At 47.8% G+C, this 22690-nt stretch overlaps 1 protein-coding gene across 47 annotated transcripts in view; it reads left to right on the top strand.

Moving 5' to 3' along the window:
* Positions 1 to 22690, top strand: part of PROM1 (prominin 1) — a 132058-nt gene that overhangs the window by 26780 nt on the left and 82588 nt on the right. For 14 of the 47 annotated variants that reach the window (XM_084971576.1, XM_084971561.1, XM_084971581.1 and 11 more), the window contains one exon: positions 11039 to 11427. In XM_084971576.1, coding sequence (XP_084827702.1) covers positions 11208 to 11427 — 220 coding nt within the window. In that variant the 5' untranslated portion in view covers positions 11039 to 11207. Of the gene's footprint in view, positions 1 to 3405; positions 4436 to 4661; positions 4803 to 6550; positions 6797 to 7215; positions 7357 to 11038; positions 11428 to 22690 lie in introns of those variants that run through there. The other 33 variants (XM_084971595.1, XM_084971597.1, XM_084971594.1 and 30 more) reach the window with 7 other exon arrangements.

The raw sequence follows: 22690 nt of genomic DNA, 5'->3' as shown, positions 1-22690 counted from the left end.
GGTTACACGACTTACCAGGGGCCACACTGGCAGTTGGTGACTGAACCAGAATGCATCTTGTGGCTCTTTCTAGGGTGCCATGCTGCTCACATTTATCTATTTTTTATTTATTTTTTATTTTTTAGGGCCACCCCTGTGGCACATGGAGGTTCCCAGGTTAGGGGTCACATCAGAGCTGTAGCCCCTGGTCCATACCCACAGCCACATCTGAGCCACGTCTGTGACCTACACTACAGCTCACGGCAACAAGAGATCTCTAACCCACTGAGCGAGGCCAGGGATCGAACCTGCATCCTCCTGGACCCTAGTCAGATTCGTGTCCACTGCACCATGACGGGAACTCCTGCCTCATGTTTAGATTTCATTTTGGCAGGAAAAATGAGCAATTTCAGAAAGAGACACCTCATTTTTGCATCTAATGACTGAGGGTGTATATGGGAATAGCATCACCCCCTCTGGCCTTGCATGTAACAGATAATAGAGAAATTCAGTTGTGCTAAAGCAAAACCACAATTAGCAAATAATAGTACAAATAATACAAATAGTAAATAAATGCTGGAGAGGGTGGACAGAAAAGTGAACCATCCTGTACTGTTGGTGGGAATGTAAACTGGTGCAGCCACTTTTGTGGAAAACAGTATCCAGATTCCTCAAAAAACTAAAAACAGAGCTAGTTACTATATGATCCTGCAACCCCATTCCTAGGCATATACCTGGAAAAGATGAAAACTAATTTGAAAAGATAACATGAGCCCAAGTGTTCATCGCAGTACTATTTACAATAGCTAAGACCTGAAAATAACCTAAATGTCCATTGACAGATGAATGGATAAAGAAGATGTGGTACATATATACAATGGAATATTATTCAGCCATAAAAAAGAATGAAATATTGCCATTGCACTAACAGGACTGGACCTAGAGAGTATTATCGTTAGTAAAATAAGTCAGACAAGAAAGACAAATACTAGATGGTATCATTTATACGCAGAATCATAAAAATAATACAAATGAATCCATATACAAAACAGAAACAGACAGGAGTTCCTGCTGTGGCACAGTGGAAACTAATCCAACCAGTATCCATGAAGATGCGGGTTCCATCCCTGGCTTCGATCAGTGGGTGAAGGATCCAGTGTGGCTGTGAGCTGTGGTGTAGGTTGGAAGATGGGGCTTGGATCTTTCATTGCTGTGGCTGTGGCCTAGGCCAGCAGCTACAGCTCAGATTGGACTCCTAGCCTGGGAACTTCCATATGTCGTGGGTGTGGCCTTAAAAAGCAAAAAAACCCCAAACAAGCCAGAAACAGACTCACAGACATAGAAAACAAACTTATGTTTACCGAAGGTGGGGAGGGGCCAATTAGGAGCATGGGATTAACAGGTACAAACTGCCGAGTTCCCCTCGTGGCTCAGTGGAAATGAATCCGACTAGCATCCATGTGGACGCAAGTTTGATCCCTGGCCTTGCTCAGTGGGTTAAGGATCCAGCATTGCCATGAGCTGTGTGGTGTAGGTCGCAGACATGGCTTGGAGCCAGTGTTGCTAATGGCTGTGATGTAGGCCAGCAGCTACAGATGGATTCAACCCCTAGCCTGGGAATGTCCATAGGCCGTAGGTGCAGCCCTAAAAAGACAAAAAAACAAAACAAAACAAAAACCCCCAAAAACAAAAATAAAACAAAACACAGGTACAAGCTGCTATACATAAAATAGCTAAACAACAAGGATTTACTGTTGTTTTGCATAGGGAATTCTAGTAAATATCTTGTAACAACCTATAATAGAATCTAATCTGCAAAAAATAAATAACTGAAACTAACATAATATTTTAAATCGACTACACTTCAATTAAAAAAAAACAAAGAAAAGAAATTCAATTGCACTAAATAGAAGGATTGCAGGATGAGGGCTCCAAGGTGAATTTAATGGAGCAAATCATTAGGTCTTGGTCACTGTCTGCCTAAGGCTACTGAGAACATGTCTTAATATTATGTTCTGTGTTAACTATTTATTCAGTCACTTATTAAACACCTACAATAGTCCGTACAGAGTAGGTATGGGGGGTTATAAAATAAGATAAAAACAGTTGAAACATTCAGTGTCTGCAAGAAGACAGATGGTTGGTCATTTCAATCCACACTACATTATCTGTGAGGGAGCACAGGCCCCGGAGGGTTTTCCGTTTTCTGTCAGTGCGCAGGTGTGTTCGGATGATCATGGGCCCTGGAGGCCACATCTGGGTTCAAATTCAGTGCTTCACTTAATAGCACGACAACCTTGGGCAAGTTACTGAAATCGTTTTAGCCTCATCTTTAAGATGGAGATAATACTATGTGTTGTTATTGCTAAGATTACATGAAATAATGCCCATAAAGCCTTTGGCAGAGTCCCTCAATTGGTAGCGAGTATTGTTTTTAGCTCTCAACACTACTGCTGTTGTCAAGCACGCACAGTTAAGATCAATTTAAACCTCAGATCACAGAAATGATATTCTTTCCCGCATATGCGAGATCCTGGGTTAAGTGAAGGAGCTATCAAGTTAATATTCCTCTCCATCATTCGTTGTCTGACCATCCTTCCATCCATCCATCCATCCATATTATCACAGACATTAAGCACCTCCAATGTGCTAGACACCGTCTTGAAGGTGCTTTTCTTCCCTAAGTCTTCTTTTTCCTACCAGCAGGTATTCTTGGAAGTTGGGAGTGAGTGCGCGAGATGAATGAACCTTGGGTGAGCACAGTTAGAAAAGAGTAGTTGCTTTGGGCAGAAGTCTCGAACCACTCAGTCTGTGGGGACAGCCGGCAACTTAGAGCCAAAAGACCAATGTGAAATCAGTATTTAAAGCACTCAGTGTGCTGGGAGCGAGAGCGGATGCCTGCGTGCATATATGGGAGCCAGGGCTGCTTTTCTCTGATTTCATAGTTCCAGCCACGAGCATTTGGACTGGTACACACCAAAGCACCAAATGATTTGGGTTTTGTTTTATTTGGATAAATTAGGAAAAAAAAAAGTCTTGGAATCTGGCAACAGAAGCATCTGGAGCGGCAAGGGGGAGTCAACCGAGGCAGGTTTGAATTGGAACTGGAGGGATGAGAGGATTTTTTTGTTTGTTTGTTTTTGTCTTTTTTGCTATTTCTTGGGCCGCTCCCGAGGCATATGGAGGTTCCCAGGCTAGGGGTCGAATGGGAGCTGTAGCCACCAGCCTACGCCAGAGCCACAGCAACGCGGGATCCGAGCCGCTCTGCAACCTACACCACAGCTCATGGCAACGCCGGATCGTTAACCACTGAGCAAGGGCAGGGACCGAACCTGCAACCTCATGGTTCCTAGTCGGATTCGTTAACCACTGCGCCACGACGGGAACTCCGAATGAGAGGTTTTGACGAGAGTAGCGGCGTTCCTAGAAGACGGCTCCGCTGCGTGGAGGTGGAGGAGGCGCGGTGCTGCGAGAAGGGCGTGCACGGGTAAGCTAGGTCCCAGTGGGTGCCCTGGGGGCGACGTGGCCGAGCTGCACCACTGGTCCAACTGGAAGCACGTGCAGATCCCAGACTTAGCTCTCTCTAAAGTACCGAGCCAGTGCCCCCGGACGCCTGGCCGCGCGCTCAACTCTTCCGTGCCTGGTGAGTACCTTTCGGGAAGCAGCGCATTCCCGAGGCCGCACCCCCAAGTCCCCGCCCGGGAGCCGGGGAGGCCGCAACAGGTCCCCGCGGGCACGCTGGGTCCCGCCGGCGCGCCTCCAGGGCTGGCGCCTTTCTGGGTCTGCCCCGTCCCTGGGTCTGGCCAGCGCGCGGGACAGAGGGGCTGCCTCTCCGGAAGCCTTCCTGGTGGTCCTAGAAGCCGACTCATAAATCATTCATGAGCCGGAGCCGGGCGAGCAGGACTGGGAGGGAAGGGGGGCCGCGGCGGCGGCGGCGAGGGCTGCGAGGGAGCTGGACCCGGCGCACGGTGAGTGGCCGCGTCCTCACCCCGGAGCCCGGGAGGCGTCTGCGGCCTCGACCCACAGGCAGAGCGACCCCTTTCCAGAAAGCTGGGGGCAGGGAATGGGGAGTAGAGGGGCTCGTTCTGCTCCCTTTTCCTCCCAGTCCTCCGCACCCCCTCTCCGGCCCCGCGGCAGGTGATACGAGCCCCGAGAGTGGCGGGGGAGCCAGCGGGGCTGCAGAGCCAGCGGGGCTGCAGGGCCTGTGGGGTGGACCGGGCGCTGGGCCAGCGGGAGTTCCGGGCAGGATGCAAACAGGCGCAAACTTTGCAAGCAGCCTGGTGGGTCTTCTTTCCACCCATGGAAAGGGAGCTGGCGGCTGTGGCTCACCACGTTACGAGGAGCGAGCAAGCGGTGGGAGCTGGAGCGGGACCCGGACCCCGAGGCCTCGGGCTCGCTTTCTGGGAGAGCAGCGGACGAGGGGAAGGTTCATCCTGAGCTTGGGAACTGTTTCGCGGTGAGCAGAGTGCTGGGGGGTGGGATGGGAGTGCGGGGCACTGACCCTTCCAGGCTGAACAGAGTAGGGGTCACCTTCCTCTGGTTTGCTAAAAGGAATACGAGGTGCAACCGACAGTCACAGGAGGGGGTCTCTGGGGGTACCGTGGGAGGCCTCACGGCCGTGCCCATGTGGGAGCACATACATCTCCGGCTTGAAGCACCCCCTAGGGGTCCGCTTTGGGTGCACAGTGCGGGGACTTCGGCGATTGCCACATGGAGAACTGTATGGTGGAGGCACACCCCGCCGGTAAGGCGCCCGTTAGGACAACAAAGGGAAGCGTGGACAGAGGAGGAGCTTCGCGGAGCGGGAGAGTCAGGGGCCCGAGGTCAGTTTCTCTGAAGGCCCGCGCCGAGGGAGGTGCGGGATCCGATCCGGCGATTTGGGGCACATCACTCAGGAACCCCCCCGCTGAATGCCGACCCCCCCCCCCATCCACTCGGATTTGCGCCGCGACTAAGAACCTGCGCCAAGTTACTCGGGCAACCCCCTCTCCCAGGCGGCAGCGGATTCCAACAGTCTCCTTGCTTCCCGCGCTCGCCCTGCCGCCCATCCTTTGTCGCGCAGCCGGGGAGAAGCTACCGCCACGGAGGGAGCGACGGCAGGAGGGGCCCAGCCCGGCGGTGGGGTGGAGGGAAAGGTCGGGGAAGCGGGCGCCACTCACCGCCTGGAGCAACAGGTTGTGCCTGGAGCCCGCGGCGGTGGCTGACCTTTCTCCTGCCTCTGCTCCCCCCGGTTCCGGAGCGCAGGGCTGATCTTCGTTTTAAAAGCAGGTGTGAGGTTGAGGTCGTGGAACGTCCCCTCCCCACGCCCCAACATAGACCCACAGGAGAATCGAACAGCTGCTGTAGACATCAAAGACTTGAATATCGGCTACCGCCTACCATTCAGTGTGTGTGAAGTGACTACTTAGTCTTTTCTCACTCATTTGTGAGTTTCCTCCTTCAATATCCTGGAAATTGACCTGCCTGTCAGGGCGATCCTATGAGGAAGAGGAGTATTGCTGATGGGGGGGGGGGGCACAGACGCTCTGTTGATACCACGTGTGTGTGCCACCTGCTGTCCTGTTCCATCCCCAGCCCTCTGTCGCTGTTTGAAACTCCATTGTTCAGCTGAGCAAAAAGGAAAGGCATTGGCGATTGTAAACAACTGCAGTCACAGAGGCAGCACTGGGACTGGAGATGCTTGTCTCAAGAGGAGGGCTCTTGTTCCTGCCGCAGTGTCTTTTAGTTTAGTTTTCTTAATGTATCCCATCATTCTTTAAAATGAACTTCCTTATGAATTCCAGGTTGGATTATTTCTGTGTGTCTAGTGTGGTGAAGCAAAGTGCATCAAAGGACAGGTTGAAAATAAACTTTTTTTAATTTTTTTTTTTTTAACACCAAATCCTGTTTTGTTGGTAAGTAAGGCTTAAAATATGAAGGAATTCAGTTTTACAGGGACCAGGAGCTGGCTCTGAGATTTATGAAGGTTCTGGCTGCTTTGCTACAAATGACAGAAGCCAACTCTGGGTAATTTTAGCATTTATTTATTTATTTGTTTATTTTTTTGTCTTTTTGTCTTTTTAGGGCCGCACTGGTGGCATATGAGGTTCCCAGACCAGGGGTTGAATAGGAGCTGTAGCTGCCAGCCTACACCACAACCACAGCAACATGGGATCCCAGCTGCATCTGCGACCTACACCACAACTCATGGTGATGCTGGATCCTTAACCCACTGAGCGAGACCAGGGATCGAACCTGCAACCTCATGGTTACTAGTCGGGTTTGTTAACCACTGAGCCACGATGGCAACTCCAATTTTAGCATTTAAAAGGACTGGATTCTGAGTGGCTTAGAGAAGTGACAGGAAGGCTGGGTAGCCAGGAGGATTGGGACTCAGGGCCTGCAAGGGGACTCCTGATGGATGCCGGCCAGGCCCCCATCATGAGACTCTGACTGTGTCTGCCAACATGCCATCATCACTGCTAGGCTGAAGGAGATACCACCTCTGCTTTAGTGTGTCTTTTGCACAAGCCCAGGAGTAAGCGTCTGATTGGTTGAGCTTGGGCTCAGTTTGGGTACCTCAGCCCGCCTCACAATGAGAGGCAGGGCTCCCACCCACAGGACTCACAAAGGTGGGCTCAGAAGTTGGGCAGCTCCCATTGCGCCCCCCCCATAAACCCTAGATAAAAACATTTACACAGATTCTTTTAAAAGAATCTACATCAAAAATGCCATCCAAAAAAAAGTAGAGAAGAAATGAAACCGAGTGGTCATCATACTTGCTTTTAAACCAGTGTGGCTGGAAGTGCAGATCTTCGGACCACAGACTCAGAATCAAGTGAGGTTTTTGCCTTAAATTCATGTCCTTGAGTCCCCTTTCCAGTTTCAATTCAGTGAGTTTGGAGTGGAAACCCGGAATCTGCACCCCGTAAGCCAGAAAATGGTGAGCCAGTCTCACCGATTAATCTAGTGCCTGTGTGAAGAGAGAGGCCCTGAAGGAGCAGTTTCTAAAGCCCGCTATTTCAGGGGTCCCAGCTGAAAGTATGGTGCCTCAGAATGGTAGACCAGTTGTTCTGTGGGTGAATCCCGGCAGGAGGCACCCTGCTGCCTGTGCTGGCAGAGACAGAGGCAAGGGATCCATTGCATCCCTTTCAGAGGCTGTAGACTGTTTCTAAACAAATGCCTGGTCAATTTTGAAATAAGTAAACATGACCATTTATGTCGGTCTTCCCTCTCCCCACTGCCATTTGATTTCAGCAGTCCTTATTGAGTGCCTGCTGTGTGCCAGGCTCCATGGGCACAGGGAAGGTGAAGAAGCCCAGACCCCACACAGCCGTTGGGCTGGATCACTTCCACACAGTGTAAGAAGGACGCCTGGGGAGCTTTTGCTTTACATAGGTGGGTCTGTGGTTATTTTGGGGAAGATTGAGGTGTCTTTGGAAAGTGGCATGGATGAGCCAGGTCAGAACACAAGAACAGTGCTGGCTCTCAAACCTTAGTTGTCTTAAGAATCACGTCACCAGGGGAACGTGTTAAAAATGCAGATTAGGAATTTCTGCTGTGCTGCAGTGCATTAATGATCTGGCTTGTCTTTGCGGAGGTTTGGGTTTGATTCCTTGGCCCAGCATAGTGGGTTAAGGATCCAGTGTTGCTGCAGCTGTGGCATAGGTTGCAGCTCTGGCTCCAATTCAACTAGGAACTTCCATGTGCTGCAGATGCAGCAGAAGATGGGAAAAATGCAGATTACCTGGCCACATATTCAGAGATGAGGTGAGATCTGATAACCTGCCTTGTCAACAAACATCCCGTTTTTGTGCTCATGTAGCTGTTGGTTGGGGGGAAGCCTTCCTGGCTTTTCTGCGGGCAGTTCCATGAGCTGCTCGCTGGGTGGCGCCCTCTACCCAGTGTGATTCCATTGGGAGGCGGCCAGACCTTTTTTAGGACAACTGATTAAAACTGGGATGCAAACCTCTTCCTTTTGGACTTGACGTTTATCCATTGTCTAGTGCTTCCTAGGTAGTGAGATTTTGATATGTTCTTAAAATTGGCTCTGAACTTTAAGAGGGATGTACACTCGGAAGAAAGGCGTAAAGAAACCTGGTCATGCTCCTCGGGTACTGCCCTTAGTGGACACCCCATCTTCGCATTGCCTTTGGGGTTTCCTTTCCCCTGCTCTTCCCTGAGGGCACCCGGAAATGGTTATGCATAACTCCCCTGTGGGCCTTGTGACATCTCCCTGCGTCCCTCGCTGAGACCTGATGGCATTACCGGGAAGTCAGCCTTTCTCAGCAGCTGAGCCTTTAATCCTTCTGGCTACTGTGCCCCTAACAGCCCTTTAGCAGAAAACCAGATAGGATGTGAGCGTGGTGTGTGTGTGTGTGTATATGTGGTGTGCAATTGTGTGTGATATTTGTGAGTGCCTCTGCATGGTTATATGTGTGGTGTGTGTCAGTAAGTGGAGTCTATGTACCTGGCATGTTTCCTCGGTGTATGAGTGTTGTGTGTATGTGAGTTGTGTGGCAGTGTGAGCGCGTGTGTGGTGTGTGTGGTGTGTGGGTACCTGCCCACCTGCCTGCCTGAAGGAGCACGCTCGCTGCTCCTATTCTACCTGAATCACCCCCCCATCTTCCTCCTGCCCCATGCGGTGCCACAGGCATCCAGAGACAGGCCTCGCGGAAGCTGACTTGCTTTGTTTCCTTCTTCTTATCTGTTCTTATCTGAAATGATTTGAAGACTGAGCGGACCACTGATTCCTGGGAGAACCATCGAAAGCCTAGAGCACTTAGAGCCGAGGACAGGTCGTTGGCAGTGGCTGCGCCTGGCAGGGTTTTTGCCTCTTGGAAACACCGACCAGGGTCCTGGTGTGTCTGTGGATGAGACAGACTTGGAAGCTGGGATTCGATGAGGTTGGCCCTGAGTGCTGCTGGCGATCCCTGGCCCAGGATTTGATAACGGGAGGGTGGGGGGGTCATTCCATGGGCAGGTCTGTGCAGTGATTGGAGGGGACGGGGGCTCAGGAGAGGAGGCGGTATCTAAGGGGACCGGATGTGAGATAGGATGGATACTATGTTTTGTGGGGTTTTCTCTTTTGGGGCGAGCTCACAGCATGTGGACGTTCCAGGGCCTGGGGTCGCACCCTCGCCATATCAGTAACAATACTGGATCCTCAACCCACTAGGCCACCAGGGGAACTCATGAATGAATACTGTGAATATTGACTACTCCTGCTTGTCTGGAGCTCTCTGGTTGGGTAGGATGTGGATGGTAGGGCCTCTGGTCCCTTGTTCAACGTGTCGCTTCCTTGGCGGTCCCTCTCCCCCATCTCTCACTGTGTGTTTCAGGAGCACATGACTATAGTTTGAAATTTGAGAGTTCCCGTTGTGGCTCAGCAGGCTAAGGACGAGGCATGGTCTCAGTGAGGATGCAGGTTGGATCCCTGGCCTCGCTCAATGGGTTAAGGATCCGGTGTTGCCATGCACTATGGCTTGGGTCGCACATGCAGCTCCGATTTGACCCCTCGCCCGGGAACTTCCATATGCCACAGGTGTGGCCAGAAAAAGAAAAGTTAGTGAGTGTATATCTAATGTACAAAATAAAATCAGAATATTCCTGATCCCAGAAGAGAAAGGACAGGCAGAGCATCCCAGTTGCTCTGGGGGGTTCTGGGTGTCTTTTTTGGTTTTTTTTTGTTGTTGTTGTTTTTTTTAACTGTATGACTACATTTATATGTCATTTCTCTTTTAAATTTTTTTAATTGAAATATAGTTGATTTACGATGTTGTGTTAGTTTCAGGTGTACAGCAAAGTCATTGTTACACATATATATTCTTTTTTAGATTTTTTTCCATTATAGGTTATTAGAAGTTATTAAGTCTAGTTCCCTGTGCTATATAGTAGGTCCTAGTTGGTTGTCTATTTTATATATAGTGGTGTTTTGTAAATAAGTTCCTTTGCATCATATTTTTTTTAGATGCCACATATAAATGCTATCCTTTGATATTTGTTTTTCTCAGTCTGGTTTATTTCACTTAGTTTGACAATCTGTAGTTCCATCCACGTTGCTGCAAATGGCATTATTTCATTCTTTTTTATAGCCGAATCGTATTCCATTGTGTATATGGTAGGTTTTGTTTTGATTCACCTGGCCTGATGTCGTCGCACAAGCAAAGCCGATATTTGGCTTTAGTTTATCCTCAGAGCTCTTACTGACCCTGGGGTAGAAACGCAAGAGCACAGGGTCCGAGCTGCCCTCACTAGACACTGGGTTGGTAGATGATTTTAGGTTCCTGACGTTCCCCCTTCTCCCGGGGTGTGTGTGGGGGGTGGTGGGAACCTCCCTCTGCTCTGCCTCTCATCACCTGGACCGGAATTATCCAGGTGGTGACTTGCGACAGGGATTCCCGTCAGAGCCACCAGGCGAGTGTGCTGGACAGATTCCCGTGTCACCCAGCCTTAAAGAGTCTGGTCCCCGCCCTTGAGAGCATGCTCTTCGTTTGGGTCGGGGGTGAGTGGAGAGACGAAATACCAGGAGCACGGTAGTGGAATAAAAGGTGGACTAAGACATATCTCCAGAAATGAGGAGAACAACCCAGAACTGGAGAAAAAGCAAGCATCTTGTCTAGGGCTGGGGGCCTCTGCTTCCTGACTGAGAAGGAGGCCTCTGTAGGAAGAGCGTCTTAGAGACCTGGTTAGAATTTGGGCTTGGAAAGCACACTACTGGGTTTGAATTCTGCCCCACTGTTAAATCAGCTGTGGCCTCAGGCACGTTGCTGAAATCCTCCTTGCCTCAGTTTCCTCATCTGTAAAATGGGATCATTTCTGTGAAGCAGGTAGAACATATCTGGAATATAGTGCTTCATACAGGTCAGTTTTTAAGTGAGCACACTCACTGCACTACCTGGTATTTTGGGGTCTGGTTCCTGGCCTGGAACCTTCTAGCTTCCCTGCTGTGCACTCGGAAGCAGGCGCTGTTTGCCTCCCCCGCAGCGGATTAGGCTGAGGGCTGCTCTAAAGCTTTGCAGCCTCTTCTCCAGGGAAGCTGCCAGCGCTTAGTGACCCCCGCCCCTTCTCTCCCTGCCAGGGATGGTGCCTTGAGCTGCCGACACCCCGGAGAGCCTTCTCAGCCGCAGACCCGGTCCTCACCCCGCCTCTTCTGCACAGACACACACCGCTGTCTCCCCCAAGGCTTCCAGAAGCTCTGAAGCGGGAGGCCCCCAGTTCCACCTCATGACTGGGGCATCTCACTAGCCATGGCCCCCGTCCTCGGCTTCCTGCTGCTGCTGGGGCTGTGTGGGGACACCGTTTCAGAGGGGCCGCTGACATCCACAGACAGGTCTGTTGGGTTGAAATTTGAATTTCCGCCGGTGAAGTACGAGACCGAAGAGTCTTATGAAGCTGGACCCATCAACATCCTCTTCCAGATCGTGCACGTCTTCCTCCACCTGGTGCAGCCCAACCCTTTCCCTGAAGGTAAGTGCCCACTGCGGGCCAAGCTAAGGTTTGTCTCCAGACCCACGCGCATGGGCGCACCCACAGCCTTGTTCACGACCATGCGATCAGCGTGGAATGTCATCGTATTTTAAAGTAGGAGATTCCAAGTGATCGAATCGCACGGGAGCAGAAAACCGAGTTCAACAGGTTGTCAGGAAGGTGATGAGAAGAAATGAGATCAAACTGCTAACTTTGTTGTTTTTCCAGGTCTTTGTCCTTCTTGTTCTTTTGGGGGGAGGGTGGGTAGAGCATTAATTAAGTTATTCTCAAGTACATACCGAAGGTGCCCATCAGGGTAAAAATGCAAATTCTCTGTCATTGGATGACTAATAACGACTTCTCTTGGCTGTTTAAAGTCATAAACGTGACTCCCTTCCATTCATGGCAAATGCAGTCTTGACGTTGCTTAGGGCAGGGCCAGCCCCCTCCCCACCCCGCACCTGTTCCCGGGGAAACTGCTTCAGTTGTAAGAGTTTGGGTGTGAGGACAGGCGGGAACTTTCTTCTGTGTACACACTCCTTGGCCTTACCATTGCCGCTCGTTTGTCCTCGGAAGCCTGCGGGTGTGTGTGTGTGTGTTTTCAGGAACGAGATTATGAAAATTTCAATGGGAAGTGTCTGCTGTTAGGGTTTGGCAGTTTAAATTTTTATTGATTTAATGTTAGATCTAGCTTAAATAAGCTTGTTCTTTAAACTATAAAGATTTGGATACTATCTTTGATTATTAAGTATTATAACATTTCTAGTAATCTTTATCATTTTCCTTAGCTGGTCAGCTGTTGTTCATAAGAAGATTGTGTGTGTGTGTGTGTAAGAGGGGGGCAAGGAGGGCGGGGCGGAGAAATGGAGAGAATGGATTTAGTGAACTTGGGCACTTGTTTGTATCGTGGGCAGTTTATAGATTTTCATTATTCTGCCTCTTTATATTCATTTGTTGTATTTTTTTGATTGCACATCATACAGTGTTGGTTTTTCTCTGTCTGACTTATTTTACTAAGCGTAATACCCTCCAAGTCCATCCCTTTTGTGGCATCATTACTATACATTAATGTTGAAAAGCATTTTTTACATTTGTCTCAGATTAAGCAAGTGTAACAGTTTGAAGTGTCGTTCTCAATTTTTTGTTAAATTTCAGTTCAATGAAATAAGTCACTCTGAGCCCTTCTGGCATAGAAGAAAGTCCTGGACAGGTACTGCTTACTGTTTCTATCACGGGTTAAAAGACTACATTTGAAATTACAAAGGACAGAAGTAGAAAATAAACTGCATTTTATTAATTCATGTTGAATATGAGTTCACTATTCTCCATAAATATCTCTTGCTGTAAATGCAATTGAGTAAACATGTGCCTACTAGTTTTTCAGTCTGGACTTCTGTTTTTTTTTTTTTTTTTTCTGTAAAAGGCATAGAATTCAGTTGTTTACTATGAATTTACAGCGACTTTAAAAAGATTGTGACGTCTCCACATGTCATTCTAGGCCGGATCATGTAATTAGTTTTAATCCTGTAATCTCTTTCCATATGTCGTTCTATTTTTCTCCCTGTAGATTTCAGGGGAAGGCTTCCTCACACATATTTCACAAGGGAAAGCAGTATTTTTTTTTTTTGTCTTTTGTTTTTTTAGGGCCACACCCGAGGCATATGGAGGTTCCCAGGCTAGGGGTCCAATCGGATCTGCAGCTGCCGGCCTACACCACGGCCACAGCAACGCTGGATCCGAGCTGCATCTGTGACCTACACCACAGCTCACGGCAACGCCGGATCCTTAACCCACTGAGTGAGGCCAGAGATCAAACCTGAAACCTCATGGTTCCTAGTTGGATTTGTTTCCACTGCGCCACGACGGGAACTCCCAAGGATTTTCTAAAGGTCTTCTTTCAAATGATCAGGTTAAAGGACATCCTGTCTCCATGGCTTTCTCAAGTTTTCAACTCCAGTAGTCTAGAATTAAGCTAGAATTGAAATCCTCACGTGAGCTGAGGGCTTTAGCCTTGCCGGGCCCTTGATTTTCATCAGCACTTACTACTTTGGAGAAGTAAATTCCTAAAAGTTTCAAAAGTGGATCAGAGCAGACCAGCACCTACCCTTTTCAAAAACAAATTGTCAGGTTGCTTAGAGGATATAATATCGAATAAGCAGGTGAGGTCTTGGAGTGTTGGCTTTCTTCCACCGTCCCATTATTTATATCCATTCGCCCAGTTACCAGACTTCATCACAGTCTCAAAGTGCCCACTAGGTGGTTTGTACATAAAGGACATGATGAGACAATCATGATTTGCCCCCCCCGCCCCGCCACCCTTGGCATATAGCTTTTTAAGAAAAAATTGCAGTGTGGTTGATTTACGATGTCTTCTCAGTTTCAGGTGTACTGATTCAGTTATATGTATATTCTTTTTCAGCTTCTTTTCCATTATAAGTTAGAACAAAAGATTTCTTATTTTATTTTATTTTTTTTGCTTTTTAGGGCCACACCTGCGGCACGTGGAAGTTCCCAGCCTAGGGGGCGAATTGGAGTCACAGCTACGGGCCTACACCACAGCCACAGCAACACGGGATCTGAGCCACATCTGCAAGCTATACCATAGCTCTCGGCAACACTGGATCCTTAATCCACTAAGGGAGGCCAGGGCTCGAACCTGCATTCTCATGGATCCTAGTCAGGTTTGTTACCTCTGAGCCTCGATGGGAACTCCAGGTTATTACAAAATATTGAGTAGAGTTCCCTCTGCTACACAGTAGGTCCTTGTTGTTTATCTATTTTACATGTACTAGGGTGTATCTGTTAATCCCAAACTCCTAATTTTTCCTTCCTCCCTCCCCTTTCCCTTTGGGCAGCATGAGCAAAGGTTTCACTCACCTGAGCAGCAGTATCGAAAGGACCCGCCTCCTGTGGTGCACCTTGAGGGCTGCTGTGAGCCAGCGTGGAAGTGGAATTGGGTTTGGGGAAAAGGATCCTACAGCAGCTGGTAGGGTAGGTCACAGGGAGGGGTGGACTCACGTAGAATGAGGCAAAAGCAGTGGGGGAAGTGAAGGCAGGATCTGTTTTTTTGTCCGAAAGACTTAACTCCCAGCTCCTCCCTTTTACCTGCAGGGTGACCTTGGCCGTGTTAAACTTTCAGAGCCGTGGTTCTCATTGATGTAATATGACTAATCATACCCACCTCTAAAGGTTTTACCTGTGAGGCTTAAAGGAGATGATGCATGAAAAGCCTGTGTTTAAAACCATGCCTGAAAGGCACAGAGAAAAATCCTCAGGAAACGTGGCTGCAGTTACTATTACTTGAGAATTGACCAAATTTGATGCCAGAATTGGTGTTGGGAGGGATGTACCAAAAAAAAAAGGTGTCTCCAGGAGGGATCTCTTTTCTAAATTTTTTTTCTGAATGTTATGGCCGCACCTGTATATATGGAAGTTCCTGGGCCAGGGATTGAATCCAAACTATAGTTGCACCCCACGCTGCAGCTGCAGCAACACTGGAGCCTTTAACCCACTGTGCCCGGCTCGGGTGGAACCCATACCCCTAGTGACCCTAGCCGCTGTAGTCGGGTTCTTATCCATTGTGCCAACTGGGAACTCCCCAGGAGTTGCTGCTTCCTCAGGAACTTGCTGTAAGGAGTTACCTTGTCAGAAGCAGTTCTCATAGCCCTAATGTCTCATGGTCTGTGTCTCCCCAGCAAGTCCCACCCAGTCCTGGAAGCCAGGACTTGGATGCAGTGCTAGTTTACTGAGTAGTCCGTACTCCCACAAAATACCTGAATCTCACAGACTCTTTTTTTTTTTTTTTTTTTTTTTTTTTTTTGTCTTTTTGCCATTTCTTGGGCTGATCCCACAGCATATGGAGGTTCCCAGGTTGGGGGTGGAATGGGAGCTGTAGCCACCGGCCTACACCAGAGCCACAGTAATACGAGATCCGGGCCGCGTCTGCGACCTACACCACCACTCACAGCAACGCTGGATCCTTAACCCACTGAGCAAGGCCAGGGATCGAACCCACAACCTCATGGTTCCTAGTCGGATTCGTTAACCACTGAGCCATGATGGGAACTCCTCACAGACTCTTGTTTACTCTGTTCTTTCCTGTCGTCCCCAGGATCTGCTGTAGGGGATGCTGGGCAAAGTCCCAACTCATTTGAACTTCCCAACAGTTTTGGGAGGCAGATGATGGTGGTGGACGGTGGTCTTATTTCCATGTATCACAGCCCCCTTTACGGATGGGAAAACCCAGGTCAGGACAAGATCCCACGTTCAAAGCACACAGCTGGTCAGTGGCAGGAGTTTCTGTTGCGGCTCAGCAGTAACAAACCTGACCAGTACCCATGAGGACGCAGGTTCGCTCCCTGGCTGTGCTCAGTAGGTCAGGGATCCAGGGTTTCTGTGAGCTATGGTGTAGGTGGAAGATGTGGCTTGGATCCCGAGTTTCTGTGGCTGTGGTGCAGGCTGGTGGCTGCAGCTCCAGTTCGACCCCTAGCCTGGGAACCTCCATATACTGTGGGTGCGGCCCTAAAAAGACAAAACAAAACAAAACAAAAAATTAGCTGGTGGCAGATGGAGAACCCCGTGTCCAGGATTAGTTATATCTCCTATATTCTACATCTTACCTAGTGCTTTTAAAAAGATCACAAGTTACTGTGGTCTTTTTACTGCACATGAAAACACGCCTTCCCGAAGGTTATCTGACGTGGATGGTGAGCAGTGCCTTTTCCGGTTTTGAGCTGTGGTGTGGGTCGCACATGCGGCTCGGATCCCGTATTGCTGTAGCTGTGGTATAGGCTGGCAGCTGTAACTCTAATTCGACCCCTGGCCTGGGAACTTCCATGTGCCGCAGGTGTGGCCCTCAAATAAACAAACAAACAAACATGCGTACATAAAGAGAAAACATCACTGGCAGAATCAGAATCCCCGTTATACACTGTCCTCAACCCTCTTTCCCTCCTGCCTCCCTTCTCCACAGAAACCTGTGTCCTCTCGGGGCATGTTTTTATGCACTTGCTGTGTATGGAAAGAGGGTTGCTTTGTGTGTGAGTATTATGTTGTGTCTGCTTTAAAAAAAAAAAAAAAAAAACTCACTGGTAGGTTTTTGGTTTCTCTCCATGTTGAAACCCATGGATTCTACTCGTTCGTTTGAGCTGTGTCATTTGAGCTGTGCCATGTCGCCTTTTATAAGAAACATTGTGTTTATCCTGTTCCCAGAGCAGTGGTGTGTAGGTCTCATTTCTCATCCTTGCAACTGCTCCGCAGTGGTCCATTGCTTAGACAAGGCAGTGGACGTCTGACTTTCCAGTTATCTGCTATTTCTAACTCTGCTACAAACACCGCTCTTGAATGTGTATCCTGCACAGCTGGGCAGGGACAACCAATAGGACGAATCCGTGGGAAAGGTATTATTGTGGCATATATACTGGGGTGCGTGCATTTAAAATTTTGCCCGATGTTACCAAATTGTTCTCTAATTTGAATACCAATTTGTATTCCCAGTATTAGTACATGAAAATGCTTCCTTCCCCACACTTTTTCCAACCCTGGTTATTTTTGTTTTGTTTCGTTTTGTTTTTTAGGGCCATACCCTTGGCATATGGAGGGTCCCAGGGTAGGGGTTGAATCGGAGTTGTAGCTGCTGGCCTTCACCACAGCTCGCAGCAACGCTGGATGCTTAACTCACTGAGCGTGGCCAGGGATTGAACCTGCGTCCTCCTGGATGCTAGTCAGATTCGTTTCTGCTGAGCCACAACGGGAACTCCCAACCCTGGTTATTAAGACTTTTTATCTGGTCAATCTGACATGTTATAGAGAAAACACGATGTTTTAATTTGTGTATCTTTAACCACTAGGGAGTCACATCCTTTGGTCCATTTGTGTTTCTATTTTTCGAAGAACTACGTGGTCTAGGCTTTGCCTATTTTCACTTAAATTACTGGTATTTTCCACTTTCATTTCATTGAACTAAAAAAAATACTAATTTCTTGAATGGGTGACAGATAATTACTATTGCTCAAACCCTAAAAGTACAAAAGGGTTTGCAGTGTGAAGCTTCTGTCCCATTCCTGATTCTCAGCCATCCAACAGGCCTCTTTTACAGGCTGCTTTTGTTGTCAGGTTTTGTGTGTGCGTTTGTGGGTCTGTGTCTTTTCCGATCTGTTTCCTACTTATGGAAGCAAACGTGTCTGTAGTCTTTTCTCCACAGATGATAATATTTCGAGTATATTACCTGGCATCCTGCTTTCTTTGTAAACATGTGGCTTGGTCACCTCTCTTTCCTTTCCCTGGTTTCATCAGCTGTTGATGTTTTTGTCACACCACTAAATACTTCAGCATGTATCTCATTAAGTCTTTCTCCTCCGTAACTACAGGCAAGCACGACACTCAGAATTTAACATTGTTCAGCCCTTTTATCTAATATACGGTTCATATTTACACTGCTCAGATTTTCCCATAATGTTCTTTATTGTTTTTATTCCTCGATCCAGTGTGCAGTCAAGAATCCTGCTTCACCTGTGTAGATTAGTCTCCTTTAACCTGGAACCATTCCTGAGCCTTTTTTCTTTATATAACATAACACATTTTTTGAATTGCCTAAGCCATTCCCCCCCGCCCCAAAAAGTCCCTCACTTTGAATCTATCTTGATTTCACATGATTAGATTCAAATGAAACATGTTGTCAGGGGTACTACACAAATGCTGTATCCGCTCAGTGGATCATAACAGGAAGTTAGTGATGTCGATTAGCCCCATTATTGGTGAAATTAAGTTTGATGATTTGGTTAAGGTGATGTCTTCCGATTTTCCCGTATCCTGTCCTGTTCCCAGCACTCATTTGCCTGACACACCCGTGGATTATTCCTGCTGTCACAGATGATCGAGGCGATGATTCTAAAGTGGAGCTGTTCTCCCATTTCTCTTCCATTCACTAGCGGGCTTTCTGCTGGATCAGGAGTGTGCTGGTGCCACATCCCAGCAACGAGGGAAACTCACCTCGTCTCGTGTTTCTCAGGGGCTCAAAGGTGATGTCAGTGGCGTGAACAGGGCTCAGGGACTTGGATGCTGGGAAAGTGCAGGGAAGGTTCATGTCCACGTGCAGCGAGAGGAGGAAGGTCTGTGTGTTTCCTTCACTTCTGCGGAGGCTTGATTTATCCCGTGCGTTCTCAGTGGGGTCCGTGGGTGCCCACGCGGGGCTGCCGTGAAGCTTTGCTCTCACCCCACTGTCGGCTTCGGGGATTCCCATCCCAGAGCTCATCAACAGGCACAGCTATACACCCCACGGAGGTTGGTCTGTTTGGTGTTTAAATTGCAAGAAGGTGGCCTTTGGGCATTCACTCCCTTCTTCACTTGGGGTTTTATGTTCTGATACTTAGGAGAGATGCAAAACATATAAGAAGTTGTCTTTTTAAAAAATTTTTCAAGTATAGTTTATTTACAGTGTTGTGTCAATTTCTGCTGTACTGCAAGGAGATTCAGTCATATATATGTATACACGCGTATATATCATATACACACATATACATATATATATACACATATTTTTTAAAATTAAAGTGTGGATGATTTACAGTGTGGTGGCGGAGGCCCCTGTTGTGGCTTGACTAGGATCCATGAGGATGCAGGTTAAATCCCTGGCTTCGCTCAGTGGGTCAGGGATCTGGCATTGCCATGAGCTGTGGTGGAGGTCACAGATGTGGCTCGGATCTGGCATTGCTGAGGCTGTGGTGTGGGCTGGCGGCTGCAGCTCTGATTTGACCCCTAGCCTGGGAACCTCCATATGGAGCAGGTAAAGCCCTAAAAAGACCAAAAAAAAAAAAAAAAAAAAAGATGGTGTGTCAATTTCTGCTGTATAGCAAGATGATAAAAAGAATTCTTTATATATATATATATATGCGCACACATACACACATAATTTTTCTCATATTATCTTTCATCATGTCAGTTGTTGTTTTTGTATTGAGTTTGGAAAGTTGTCTTTGGGGACCACCAGGCTCTGGCTCATCCCCGTCTCTTTCTGAGTTTATCGCTCTGCTCTCATCCCAAAAGGAGTGGCTCGTCGACTTTGTTCAAGGCCAGGTTCACCAAACCAGGCTCAGGAGCTGGGCCCCAACTCGGTTCTCTCTCCCTGAAGTTCCTTCCTTTCACTTGATGCATTTCAAGATGCAGCTCAAATGTCTGCTGCTCCGTCGCTTTCCTTACTTCCCACAACTCCCCCGACCTAGCCTGCTGACATTGAACCTCATATGACCCATCTTCCCACGTGGGACACCTGCTTTTTATCCACTTATCTTTCTTCCTGTAGATCATGAGCCTATTAACCATAGGATTATATCTTTACACCTCTGTGTCCTTAGCACCCAATATGGGGCCTGGGACATACTTGTGTCTATTAAAATTTTTTTTAAGGCATATCTTTTTTTACTGAGGTACAGTTGGTTTCCAATATCACATCAGTTTCAGGTGCACAACACAGTGATTCAAATTTTTACAGATTATATTAAATTTATTTATTTATTTTTGTCTTTTTGCCTTTTCTAGGGCCGCTCCCGCGGCATATGGAGGTTCCCAGGCTGGGGGTCTAATCAGAGCTGTAGCCGCTGGCCTATGCCAGAGCCACATCAATGTGGGATCCAAGCCGCTTCTGTGACCTACACCACAGCTCATGGCAATGCCAGATCCTTAACCCACTGAGCAAGGCCAGGGATCAAACCCGCAACCCCATGGTTCCTAGTTGGATTCGCTAACCACTGGGCCACGACGGGAACTCCTGATTACATTCAATTTAAAGTTGTAAAATCTTCGCACTATTCCATGTGATGTACCATATGTCCTGGTAGCTGATTTATTTTATACGTAGTAGTTTATATTTATTAAACTCCTACTCCAATCTTGCCCTCCCCACGTCCCTCTCCCCACTAGTTCGTTCTCTGTGTCTGTGAGTCTGCTTCTTTTTTGTTACATCCATTAGTTTGTTTCATTTTTTTGAGATGGAATATATAAGTGATAGTGTATGGTGTTTGTGTTTCTCTGACTTATTTCACTGAGCATCATACTTCCCAGTCTGTCCATGTTGTTGCAAATGGTAAAATTTCTTTCTTTTGTTGGTTGAGTGGCATTCCATTGTGTGTGTGTGTGTGTGTGTGTGTGTGTGTGTGTGTGTGTGTGTGTATAAAACAATCTTCCTTATCCATTCATCTGTCGATGGACACTTAGGTTGCTTCCATATCTTGGCAATTGTAAATAATACTTCTATGTCCATGGGGTGTATTTTCTCAACTAGTGTTTTCGCTCTCTTCAGATATACACCCAAGAATGGGATCGCTGTATCATATGGCAAGTCTGTTTTCTGAGGAACCTCCATAGTGTTTTGCGTAATGACTGTACCAATTTACACGCCCATCCTCAGTGTGCAAGGGTTCCCTTTTCTCCACATCCTCACCAGCATTCGTTATTTGTGTCCTTTTTGATGATAGCCATTCTGACAGGTGTGAGGTGCTATCTCATTGCAGTTTGATTTGTATTTCTCTGACGATTATCACTGTTAAGCATCCTTTCATATGCCCGTGGGCATGTTTTTTAATTGAGTTGTTGGAGGGGTTGGTATTGACTTGTATGACTTGCTTATATATTTTGGTTTTTAACCCCTTCTCAGTCTCATGATTGGCAAATATGTTCTCCTGTTCAGTAGGTTGCCTTTTTGTAGTGTCCGTTTGTTTCCTTTGCTAGGCAAAAGCTTGGAGTGGCACCAGGTCCCATTTGTATGTGTTTGCTTTTGTTTGCTTGGCTTTAGGAGACAGATCCAAAAAACTATTGCAGTGATTTATGTCAAAGAGTATTCCGCCCGTGTTTTTCTTGGAATGTTATGCTTTCCAGCCTTACATTGGGGTCTCTCATCCGTTTTGAGTTTGTTCTGTATACGCCGAGAGGCCCTTGCTCACGCTCAGTGTTCCTGTACCTCCCATCACGGCAGCCAGACTCTTCCCTGGAATCTGCCTTGGTGTTGGGAGTAAGCAAGTTTTCTGCCCTAGGAGTCCTTTCCTCCCTGGGAGGAAAGGGGTTTTTCTTCCAGCCTGTCCCGCCTGAGGCCTTTGCTTATGTCCTATAGACAGGAGGGCTCCCAGCCTCTTCGCCGCTGGCAGATGGGTTTTGCTTTGATCCCACCCTAGAAGCAGTGACATTTTGCCTTGGCCATGGGGCAGAGAGGGATGCCCCATGAGTGCCCTTAAGGCTTTTGCTTTGTGCGAGAGAAATGGCTGGGGAAATATATGGCCTCTGAGTGCGTCTCCCAGCTGTAGCTTGTCACCTCCTGCACAGCTTTGCCCCAATGGCACTTTCTCCACTACCTGCCCTGCCCCTGTCTCTGGCACGAGCACCCAGTGGAAGCTTGCAAGCAAATGCAAACGCTTCCACATTTCTGGGCCTTTCAGGTGTCCCAAGGGGACATACCAGCCCACGTGTGGCCTTTTAGGGCTTGGGAACATTTTCGGTGATTTCTTTGTGCCTGACCACAAGCTTATGTGCCCCTTGTCTCCCCTCAGCAGAGTGGCACACACAAGAAAAGCAATAATGTCACTTCTTATCTAGCCAGTTCCCCCTGCTGGTGGGGGGGACCTACCTCCTCATTCCCCAGGGAACAACCTGAGTGTCCAGTATGAGTCTCCGGAGAGGAGTTTCCCTAACAACACAACTTTGCTGATTTCCACCCCTTTTGGGTTTTTTTATTCAAGTAACAAGAATTGGTGGTGTCAACTAAGTGCCACTCCTTTTTCTAGATTCTTATTGGTTTTCTCTGTGGCCTTGCAGAATTGCCACCCCCACAGTGCGCTCAGCAGCTCTTTTTAAAACAACTCCGTAAACATTCAATTTCGCGTTTGTGTAAACAGTTGTTGCTTCTCGTGGTCAGGTTTTCTCTGTTTGCCTAATATTTAAGTTATGAAATTACATGCAGCGAGTACAACTAGCAGAAAGTGACTTGGGGACACACATGAGAGATTCTTGGAGATTTTCCAGCTCAGCTGGCACAAGCAAGGGGATGGAGCCAAAGCCACAAACAAATCGCTTCTGGTGCGTTAGCAACAAAACACTAGAAGGGTGTAATTTTTTGCGTGGACCACACACTTGGTGGGACAAAACTGGGCTTTTCTAGCTCTTGAATATTTGATTATTTTCCAGTGATTGTTTATTGAGCAGCATCTAAATTTTTGCAGATTTTAGCCTCTTTTTTTTTTTTTTTTTTGGTGACAAATACTGCATGCTGACTTACAGC

This window comes from Sus scrofa, chromosome 8 (assembly GCF_054392235.1).
Source record: "Sus scrofa isolate SSC_HxYL_T2T_F1_AM1 chromosome 8, Sscrofa_HxYL_maternal_Yorkshire_Landrace_v2.0, whole genome shotgun sequence".
NCBI classification, from domain to species: Eukaryota; Metazoa; Chordata; class Mammalia; order Artiodactyla; family Suidae; genus Sus; species Sus scrofa.
This window is presented reverse-complemented; position numbering and strand designations above follow the sequence as displayed.